Raw genomic sequence first — 10,869 nt, 5'->3', positions numbered from 1 at the left:
ATTAATTTTGACATTAGAATATAGGGATTTATATGCACAAACTAACTATTCATTTTTGCAATTAATTAGGCACATTACTTAGTGTTTTTTTTTCAATTACACATTATTAAATTATTAAAAAAATTATTTTTTAAATAACATATTATTTCTAAAACACTTTATATTTTATAATAATACTTTGATTTACCAAATCTCATGACTTTCATAAAATTACATACTTAAAATTTGAAGATATAAAGTTTCAAGTATGGTTAATTCACCCTCCACAATAATTTATCTAATTATTCAAAGAAATTATTAGACTACCTACTTGAAAAAAAATAGTCCTAAATATGTAAAACAATACAAAATTAGTCACAATGTCACAATCATAGAATAGATGACAACACATCACATAAGATAAAAAAAAAAAAAAAAACTTTTTTGGCTTCATCCAAATAACAGAGTGCAATAAGAGAAAGAACCTTTATTATTTTTAAGCTTACTATATACATTAATGCATGCATTAATTAAAAGAAAAAAAAGAACTTAAAAGAAACATACAGTAAATAAACTGCTTGCCGTTTTACAAGTCAATAAACGCTGAAGCATAAAGCACGCGTACGGCGTGCAATCTAATCTATCATTCAATCAATCGTAATCTGAGAGGAAGAGGGAAACGAAACGATAATTAAAAAATCCAATTTTTTAATTAAGCAAGTCAATCAATTTGATTCAATTCCTATCTATATCTATCTATCTGTAACATTTTTGTCACACACATAGATAGCTCTAGAGAGAGAAAAAAAGGAATGGACTTTTTTGGTATAGAGAGAGAAAAAGTAAGCGAGAAAGACGCTCAGTGATAGGACTGAGAAAGATCAAGAAGACGACACTCACCACCACACTCTCTAAAGATCCGATCTTTTCACTTCTCCGTCGGTAAACGTTTTTGAATTTTCCCTTCTCGATGTTGTCTCTTCGTTTCTCAATCTTCCAAAGTTTTGTTTTTTTTTTTGTTTGTTAGTGTTCATTACTAAAAAATTCTTGGTAGAAGAGTTTTTGAGTGACTCAATTGAAGTTTCCTTTTTTTGTTTCTGGGTGTATGTATATCAGTATATGTGTGTGTGTGTTGTTTAGCTGCTTATTAGGTAGTAGTCTGCCCTGCAATCAAAGCTTTTTTACTTTAGTGATTGAATCATTCAGTAGCTAATTGCGCAACCTTGTAGGTTTGTTGATACAATGGGTGCTTCCGGGAGATGGATTAAAGCATTGGTTGGTTTAAAGAAATCTGATAAGTCTAAGTCTTCCAAGAAGGATGAAAATGTGAGTACTTTATGCTTATTTGATTACAAGTGTGTTTCTCTTTCTATCTTTGATTATATGCCAATGTTGTTAATTCATGTCTGTATTTGCACATTATATGTTTGTTTGTTTGTTAACTTATGGAAGGTGAAGGTGGCGTCCAAGAGTAGGTTTGGGAGAAACAATTCAGTTGATTTCGATTTTGAAAAGTTTCAAGATGGATTTGAAGTTTCCAATACGCGTCGTAGCATGATAGATACTGGGGTGTCTACATCAACTTCACTACAGTCATATGGGGGTACAGCTTATGAAGAACAAAGTAGGGAACATCAAGCTGCAACGCGTATTCAAACAGCTTATCGAGGATTTCTGGTATCAATTCGCCTTATAGTCTTCTTCATGGCATGCCTTACGTACAGATTAATGATATAGATTATGTCCTAAAGGCCTTATGTACAGACAGATGAATGCTGTGATTTATATAATCTCTTTCCCTTCATTTTTATATACCATCGACTGGAATGAATAAAAAATGATACGTTTTGGTAGGCGAGAAGGGCATTACGAGCGCTGAAGGGATTGGTTAGACTTCAAGCACTTGTTAGAGGGCACGCTGTGAGAAAACAAGCTGCTGTTACGCTTCGATGCATGCAAGCGTTGGTAAGAGTTCAGGCTCGTGTACGCGCAAGACGTGTTCGTCTCGCCTTGGAATTGGAAAGTGAAACGGGTCAGCAGACACTTCAGAAACAGCTAGTTGATGAATCCCGAGTTCGAGAAATAGAGGTGATGGTCACTTGTCTCAGTTATTTGTAGAATTTGTATTTGTTGTTAACATGACTATTTGTTATCATATCTCAGGAAGGTTGGTGCGATAGCATTGGATCTGTTCAACAAATCCAAGCCAAGCTGCTAAAGAGGCAGGAAGCTGCAGCTAAGCGTGAGAGGGCTATGGCATATGCTTTGACTCACCAGGTTACTCACTACCTTTATCCTAGTATAGAAGTAATTGGTTGAATTTGTTCTTAGCTTTCCCTGAATTGTCAATCTAGTTATGTTGTGGATGTAAATGGATCTAGTTATTCTAGTTATCTAGTTATGAATTTGCTGCTTACTTAAGTGTTCTTTTGTCTGGTTTTCTTAACTTTCTTCTGCAAAGTGTTCTATTTTCTGCTAAACCTTTTTGGTCATTTTTCTTTCCGTATAGGTGTTACTATTTACCTATACCACCATTAATAACAGTGTCCGATGGTGTAGTTTCTTTGTGGTTGTAAAGGGATTTCTCTCTCACATAGGATTGCTCTCTTGTAGTGGCAGGCAGGAACTCGGCAGTTATCTGCTCACAGTGGCTTTCAACCTGACAAAAACAACTGGGGATGGAACTGGTTGGAAAGATGGATGGCTGTTCGTCCATGGGAGAACCGGTTTCTTGACAGTAACCTCAGGGATGATGCGAAATTAGGTGAAAACAGTGTGGAGCAGTCTGAGAATGTGCATAAAACGCAGATGAAAAGTGCAAGCAAGATGCCAAACACTTCAAACCTTGTATCCGGTGTTTCAAGTCAGATGACCGGCCCATGTCAGTCGGATGCTACTTCTTCTTCTCCTGGAATATCTTCAAGCATTCCAGCGGTATCCAAGGCTAAGTCAAAGCCTGCTAAAGACGATCTTGCTGTAGAAGTTAACTCAAAGCCTGGTGCTGGTCCAAGATCGCACAGCAATCCAAAAGAAAGATCAAGAGAGCCAATTAGATCTTCAAAGGAACGCTTATCTCTGCCAAACAATGGTCAGATTTCTTTCTCTACGCCTAGGAAACAATTTGTTTCGTTTTCCATTGTTTATAATTGAGAAAATAGTGTACAATCAACATGCTGATAGTGATGAGGGAATCAGTTTGCATTAGTCTTAAAAGTACAAACCACAATTTAGATATTATAATAGCTAAGTTAGTAGAACCCACAAATCTGATCTAATGTGTCAGTAGAGAGTATGACCAGGCCTCAAATCAATCCGTTTGTTCCCATTGTCCTTTTAAGTCTAAATTGTGAATACTTTTGAACAGGAAAATATTTAGGGTCTCAGTCAGCTAAAGCCAACCGAGCGGGAAAACTCACACCAACCTCTCATAAAGTAGTTGAGGAAAAATCTGCCCAAAACCAGAGAAGACGTAACTCCGACCCGATAAAACAGAGGCTCGCATAGCCCTGTTAATTGTGTAGCTTGAGAACTGTCAGCCCAAATCCCATCGTTCTGTACATACACAGCATCTGATGAACGGATAGAAAACAAAAAAAAAGAGGCAAAAGATCATGGGGGAAACATAACACAAAGGTTTCCAGATGAGAGAGTTGCTTTGGTTTATCGATCAATCAAGAAGAGAAAGATGCCGTATTGGCGTCTCTCTCTGCTGTCATTGTTGTTGTTATTTATATTAGCCATCCTTTTCTTTTTTGTCCATGGTTCTCTGGAGTGATTTTGGATTTCTTATATGGATCGGTAAGTAGTGTTATTACTTGAGTTATATGAGCTTTCTCAAGGTGTACATTCGTCAAACCTTTGCAGTTTGTGCTGGGAGTGGCCCTCTCAATGTGATTATATAGTACGATGTCTTGTATACGTTTTATATTTGAAAGAGTGATGAAATTTTATCATAGAATGGTTCTCTTAAGTGAACAATCTCTAGACATGAAAGTGCAGAGCACAAAATGTCAACATATACATGAGAGTTTCTCTGGAAGAATCAAAAGTGTGGACATTTCGGATTTCTGAGTTTACAAGAAGCACCACTTTAAAGAAGATCACATACATGGAAGAAAACTAGTTCTACTCTAACAGTGAGAAATGACCACAAACTTCGCACAAATTCCAGTGACTCGAAAACTCAAAATTCAATCCTCAGAGTTGCAGCAACACAGCATAGAACCCACTGATTTTGAGCCTCTTCAGGAATTGGGAAGGCGTTTTGTAGAAGATCAGACAGAGCCTTTAAAGAAATACAATCGGTGTATCTACTTGATGTTAGAACCGGGTTGGGAGTTTGTCCCAAGACCTCCAGGGGTAAACACCGGAAGCTGGTTTGAGGTTGAACTCCTTGTGAATCTTGCATCACGATGAACTGTTGATGCCAATCTGTCTTGTACCTCTCTTACCGACCCCCTTCCGGTTCTTGGGGTATCTCTAGGTGGAATATTAATCAGTGGGCCTCCATAGAAGATAGAATCACCTGTATATGTCAGTCTTCTCTCGGATTGGAGCAGAGGAAGAGGATCCCTTAGTGCTGTTGATCCAGATGAAGAATCTTGAGATGGAAGAATGGGTCTCTGATTCTGAACGTTGGCTGTTTGTGAGCTAGGATTTAGCAACCTGTTGCGAACCTCAGATGTTGTAGTTACAGGAGCTGATACATATCTCCCAGCTTCTGGATCCCAAACAACTGATGTCTTTCTCACATCCCTTAGATGAGAAGTTGTAGGAGCAGAGAGAAATAGTGGATCAGCGTCGTTTCCTCTGTGCAGCACCTTATCATCAAAAGTTGAGTGCATGTGATGGGTTGTTGCAGGGAAGCGATGGCCAACTACTGTAGGATTCTGAGGGAGCGGAGCAAGTGTGACAGACTCGTGAACATGGCTTGGACTGCTAAGATTGCTCATACCATGGCTGCCTGTGTCATACTCATCCCGGCTACCTTGGCTTGGAGCAAACGAGTTTCTCGAAAGAGATGACCTTAGATCATTCCGTATCTCTTTACTTGCAGCCATATTTGCATCTGTGCTCACACTACTAATGATACTAGCCGTGCCAATGGAACTAAGTTCATTATCAGGTAAATGGCGATTATCTATCGGTCTTAAGACAGATGATGATGCTCTGGCTCTGGCAGCTGCCTTTGCAGCTTCATTTGGATCCAACTTTGCAAGCTTCCATGCATTACGTTTGACGGGTCTTTTCAGAGCCTTGGCGCCTTTCTCTGATCCAGGTGCATCTGGGTCTACGGTCGATGGTACCATGCGAGGGTCTAAGTGAGGAATGACTTCATCCTACATAGAGATAATGTGTAAAAATGGCAAGTCAATACCTGAACATAATTTCAGATTAAGCAATACATTTCGTGGAAAGTTTGAAGTTTATACATAGGGATTGATCCCATGAATAACTAGATATTCAAATGATGTATATGAATTATATAGCCCAACTATTGCAACCAAAACTCTAGTGAGTTTCACAAGATATAAGATATGCAATGAAACAAGAATAGTTGGATGTTTTGGAAAAGACAAAGTTACCTGATTATCAAACACTCTAGGTGGAGTGCACCAGACCCCCTTGTATGGAAGACCAAGAGAACTGCCACCACTAAAGCCGGTTGTGGCAGACCCACTGGGAGAATAGAGTACATTCTGGATTTCTTCGTCAACAGATGCTCCATCTGGCACCTCGCTCATGGCTCTCATTGCCACAACATACTCATATGTTGTAATTCCCTGCCAGTGTTAAACAGAAGAGAAGTTCACAAATGCATATACTAGAACAAGCCATCAGCGAGATATAAACAAAATTATAGACATAAGTTAAATACAATAGTTAGAGCTTCTTAATTAGGAAACAATTTAGGGAGAGTGGTTTCAGATGGACATTATATTTTGTCTGATAGAGGTGACATCAAGATATAAAGTAGTTAAACAAATATAATCCAAGTTCAACCTCACTAGTCACTACTATGAAGAGCATGGATCTCTTGTGCTAGTCACTTCTACCTATTTAAAAAGTCTTAGCACGATATCTTACTGTAAGAAATTATGAGTGTTACGAATGACTAATATCAGAAGTAGCTTCTTTCCCACTGACCTTTTTAATAAGAAGCATGTGGAAAAAGAGAAGTTCACCCAGCGGAAAACATGCCAGAATGGAAACAACAGTGCAGAGACCCTACAAAATTTGCAGATATGACATTAGGAACATTGACGACAGGAGCTAACCTCAAAGCAACGGTATAACACCAAGAAAACACTTACAACAACTGCTGCAAAAGGTGCACGAGAGAAACTATTTCCAAGTCTATTGACAATTTCAGTTTCCATGCTCTTCTTATTAACAAATACACGCACTATAACTGTAATACCAATTGCTGCTTCAATAATAAGCTGAGGAGGGAATAAGCGTAACCTGTTAGTGGTTAAGTGAGAGATAAGTACAAGAAATAACAGATACGAGGTAAGGTATATACATACCCAGAGAAGACTAACACTCATCAGAGAGACAAAAGTCATGTAGTTTTTACGGCCGACGCAATTGTTAAGCCACTGTAGCAATCATTAAAACTATGTCATCGACTGAACCAATGAAAATCCAGCCAAATGTTCGGAAAAGGGCAACTGATTGCAAGAAAAAAATTGAAACATCATAAAGTTTACCTTGCAATGGTGGTCGAAACCATCAACACATTTATCACAACTCCGACAATGCTTGCTGAACTTGCGTACCTGTTAAACATACATAGTTCAGAACAAAAATGTATACAAATCTAACTAAAATCTGAACCAAAATCCTTTCCCTAGAGACTTTCTAAAACAATATAGTATTATCTACTGCTCATACATGTATGTACACAAGTCATATACAACCACAGGGACTTGACATAGCTTCCTGAAGCTTGGAACCATGTTACCATACCTCAGAATTGCACAATGTGCAAAACAAAGCCTCTTCACTGCTTCCTTGTTGTTCAGCCGTCTCTTCCTTTCTACGACAGTCGTCAAGAACAAACACTAAACAGAAGATAGCCAGAGGATTATAGCAAGATTTCCTAGGAACAGACTCCACTCTTTGAGCATCTCCTTCTCCTAGAGAACCTTTGACACTAGAGTTTGCTGCAAAGTTAGAACTCCTGCTGACAACAGAAGGAGAAGCCTGCAACTGACTCCCAGTTTCATCAAAATCCCTGGACAAGGCACGACCCATGTGATCTCCAATCAGGCCTGAATCAAATATAGACATGATTCTTGGATCCGCAGGATTGATTGCAGTACACCGAACATACAAAACGAAAACAAGAATAGCCTACAACACAACAACACACATGATACATAGACGTTTAAAGCTGTCAGATTCATAAAGGCAGCATCAATATCAATACACAACATTTTAAGAAGGAAGCATTAAAAACATACCACAGGAGAGTAAACACCGATTAAAACGTATTCCCAAATACGACCTCCAACGAAAGGAGCGAAGAAAGCATAGTAAGCGACCACCAATAAGCAAAACACAGTAATAGCAATCACCTAAGAGAAAAATAACACAGAACCCAGTTCAAATCAGAGCAATTCGTGACTATTCGATTGAGAAGATTCTAGAAACCAATTATGAAAAATTGAAGCTTTTTTTTTACCTGAAGTGTGTGAGCAGGAAGTTGCCAACCGTGTTTTCTCACCATACCTTCTTCTCCAATAGCAAAGAAACAAATCAACAATTAAGTCAGTATAAAAAACCTAAATTTTCTGACAACGTCTCCGTCACGTTGCCGTCGTCGCCACCGCTTGAAGCGGTCAAGTGAAGAGTGTTTGTTGCTCCCGGAAAAAAGAAAAGGGACTGAGAAAAGTTTGGTCTCTCTCTCTCTCTCTGTTACAACAGTCTTAGTGTCTTACTGTGGTTTTTGGTTTAGTCAAAGAATTGAAGTCGGAATTGTTTGACCTGACTTACTTGCAATTTGGAATTAGTGGACTAATTATATTTATAGTTTTTCTTTTTTTGTGAGGCATAAACATAATTAATTACTGTATGTACAAAAATAGAATAGAAGAAGTAATTCAAACTAGCTATTGATTTATTTGTTTGTCGAAAAAGATATACTTCAATTAAATAGTGCTATTGGCTTTTTGACTGGGCTATTTTTATGAATTTTAATTTGAATTCATAATATGGTTTTCAATTGTTCATATTCTATTAGCTAATATAGTAGTAATATGTAAAGAAAATTAGGAAATAAAAAAATTTGACTATGAAAAATTTAAAATATTACTTAATGAGTGTGTGGAATCTATATATAATAGCAAATCCACTTTTTTGTGTCAATTTTTAATCCAACGGATGAGATTAGTTCCAGTTTTAATCCAACGGTTTAAAATTATTAATTGTGTCTTTTCGTCGTACCCACATCTTTCAAAAATCACACCTCTTAGTCTTTGCATCTCTTTGTTGTACCTCCTGGTTTCAAAAATCACATCCATTAATTTTTACACCTTTTAAATCACACCTCTTAGTCTTTGCATCTCTTTGTTGTACCTCCTGGTTTCAAAAATCACATCCATTAATTTTTACACCTTTTAAATCACACCTCTTTAGTCTTTGCATCTCTTTGTTGTACCTCCTGGTTTCAAAAATCACATCCATTAATTTTTACACTTTTTAAATCACACCTCTTTAGTCTTTGCATCTCTTTGTTGTACCTCCTGGTTTCAAAAATCACATCTATTAATTTTTACACATTTTAATTTCACACCTCTATGTGTTATATCTCTTTGTTGTACCTCCTATATATAATAGCAAACCCACTTTTTTGTGTCAACTTTTAATCCAACGGATGAGATTAGTTCCAGTTTTAATCCAACGGTTTAAAATTATTAATCGTGTCTTTTCATCGCACCCCCATCTTTCAAAAATCACACCTCTTAGTCTTTGCATCTCTTTGTTGTACCTCCTGGTTTCAAAAATCACATCCATTAATTTTTACACCTTTTAAATCACACCTCTTAGTCTTTGCATCTCTTTGTTGTACCTCCTGGTTTCAAAAATCACATCCATTAATTTTTATACCTTTTAAATCACACCTCCTTAGTCTTTGCATCTCTTTGTTGTACCTCCTGTTTTCAAAAATCACATCCATTAATTTTTACACCTTTTAATTTGACACCTCTGTGTGTTACATCTCTTTGTTGTACCTCCATGTTTCACATCTATTAATTTCAACACATTTACATTTCACACCTCTATGTCTTACACCTCTTTGTTTATTATATATAAACTTTTCTTGACTACATAAACAAGTTTCGAACAATTGTTTTCTGAGTACTAAAGAATTGTATTATTGAAGTGTTTTTTAACTTTCAAGCATCAATCTCTAATTTAAGGTAATTTAATATTTTTGCTGCGAATGACCTGTAGTGTTTTTCGGTTAGATTATTATTACTGTTAGTCGACAATATTAAGTTCATACATTAATCTTAGTTTTGTTAACTTTTAGTCTCTTCAAAATTTTTAGCCTTTCCGGTTTTCATGTTTTTGCATGACTAATGTTATTAAGTACGTGTGCCATATTTTTTGCATGGCTAATGTTTTTGATTCTCAATGTGCAAATATTATTTTTTGACTTTCTGGAAAAACCAAAACCAAGATACGAGAGGCATGATAATATGCAGTGATGCTAGAGCTACGGATAAGCCAAAAAATTTTAACAAACATGGTATAATTATAATTTTATATATGTTCTTATTTTAACCTATTTATTTTTTTCTAACAAACATGGTATAAATGTTAATTTTTTTTTTTTTTGTAGGATGTCCATTAGATGTTCATGATCCAGGTTAGTTTACATTTTTTGTAAATAAAGTTTTTAAAAATTTTAGTTGAATTATAATTTCTTATACTTTCTGGGTATCAAACATTTTAATAATATATAGAAATATTACAAATGAGCATGGAAATAGAGAGTGCCAAGGAAAAAACCAGACATACTTGTGACAACACAAAATCAAATTCTAGAAAGCGTAAGCACGACCAAATGACAAGTCAAGTTAGAAAGAAAAGATCTACTAAAGGTAACTTATTTAGTCTTTGATGACTTTCTAATCTGTATATACAACTTTTTAAAAACATAATGTATAACAGTCACTTGATCTGGAATCTGCCAAAAAAAGAAAATGCAAGAAATTTATAAATTAGTGTTTAACCTAAAGAAGAGAACATCAAAAGGTGAGATATTATTATCACCTGTTTCACCATATCAACTTCGTTTTCGCTGTCGTTTATTGAAAAACATGATGGTACCGATTCATAGACATAAGTGGGAAATCAAATAGAGGGAGATGCAGCCTGGAAGGAGAGCAGCCGACACGGTGGAATGGGATGGATTGGGAGAGACCAACATAAAATCCTCTGTCCTATATTTTATTAATTTTCTGAACTTTTGTAGTTTATTTGAATTGCTTTGATTGAATAGCTGATGAGTGTACAAGTTTTTGTCTATATGCATTCTTAGTCTGTTACGTCTTGCTTTTTTTTCTTTTCCAAAGAGGAATATGTGATTTGAAGCAAATATTACAAATCCATGTATCAAATGTGTTAGTAGGAAATAAGGCAATCAAGATTAACCCATTAAAAGGGAGGAAAGAAGGGGGTCTTTTGAGGGAAAACGTGACACCAACATGCATGTAACTGTGGAAAGCATTATAGCCAAATATATATCTCTAAAAGTTGTAGCTGAAGAATGTGAGTTACTCTATATTAACCCATTAGGTTTGATTGGTCGGTCATATAAAACTTGGTTTTGTACATATCTAAAAGTGAGAAAAAAAAACATCCACAAGCATAAGT

The 10,869-nt window shown here is 36.2% G+C and overlaps 2 protein-coding genes across 5 annotated transcripts; one reads left to right on the top strand and one right to left on the bottom strand.

The window, feature by feature from the left end:
* Nucleotides 1-559: 559 nt before the first annotated feature.
* LOC104746664 (protein IQ-DOMAIN 5) lies at nt 560-3,932 on the top strand. 4 transcript variants are annotated; one of them, XM_010468185.3, is made up of 7 exons: nt 560-921; nt 1,209-1,305; nt 1,432-1,656; nt 1,834-2,067; nt 2,143-2,256; nt 2,593-3,067; nt 3,344-3,932. In XM_010468185.3, exons 2-7 carry the CDS (start codon nt 1,222-1,224, stop codon nt 3,481-3,483), a joined length of 1,272 nt encoding a protein of 423 aa, XP_010466487.2. In that variant the 5' UTR covers nt 560-921; nt 1,209-1,221; the 3' UTR covers nt 3,484-3,932. The 4 variants fall into 4 exon arrangements, with proteins under 4 accessions (XP_010466487.2, XP_010466489.2, XP_087345325.1 ...); XM_010468187.3 differs by having other exon boundaries at nt 698-921; nt 1,438-1,656; XM_087489199.1 differs by having other exon boundaries at nt 878-1,130.
* Nucleotides 3,900-8,075, bottom strand: LOC104746663 (putative protein S-acyltransferase 20). The gene is made up of 9 exons (XM_087489198.1): nt 7,670-8,075; nt 7,449-7,562; nt 6,952-7,338; nt 6,693-6,761; nt 6,510-6,581; nt 6,294-6,422; nt 6,127-6,207; nt 5,565-5,762; nt 3,900-5,318 (listed from the first exon to the last, which is right to left on the bottom strand). The coding sequence occupies exons 1-9, from the start codon at nt 7,712-7,714 to the stop codon at nt 4,290-4,292; spliced, it is 2,124 nt and encodes a 707-aa protein (XP_087345324.1). The 5' UTR covers nt 7,715-8,075; the 3' UTR covers nt 3,900-4,289.
* Nucleotides 8,076-10,869: the final 2,794 nt, after the last annotated feature.

This window comes from Camelina sativa, chromosome 15 (assembly GCF_030686135.1).
Source record: "Camelina sativa cultivar CO46 ecotype springtype chromosome 15, ASM3068613v1".
NCBI classification, from domain to species: Eukaryota; Viridiplantae; Streptophyta; class Magnoliopsida; order Brassicales; family Brassicaceae; genus Camelina; species Camelina sativa.
This window is presented reverse-complemented; position numbering and strand designations above follow the sequence as displayed.

Excerpts from the sequence above, each read along its gene's own strand:
- LOC104746664 (XM_010468185.3), top strand. The coding sequence starts at position 1,222 with ATGGGTGCTTCCGGGAGATGGATTAAAGCATTGGTTGGTTTAAAGAAA. Across the intron at positions 2,068-2,142 it reads CCCGAGTTCGAGAAATAGAG|GAAGGTTGGTGCGATAGCAT; the intron begins GTGATGGTCACT and ends ATCATATCTCAG. Across the intron at positions 3,068-3,343 it reads CTTATCTCTGCCAAACAATG|GAAAATATTTAGGGTCTCAG; the intron begins GTCAGATTTCTT and ends ACTTTTGAACAG.
- LOC104746663 (XM_087489198.1), bottom strand. The coding sequence starts at position 7,714 with ATGGTGAGAAAACACGGTTGGCAACTTCCTGCTCACACACTTCAG. Across the intron at positions 6,582-6,692 it reads GTTTCGACCACCATTGCAAG|TGGCTTAACAATTGCGTCGG; the intron begins GTAAACTTTATG and ends TGATTGCTACAG. Across the intron at positions 5,763-6,126 it reads ACATGCTTCTTATTAAAAAG|GGAATTACAACATATGAGTA; the intron begins GTCAGTGGGAAA and ends TAACACTGGCAG.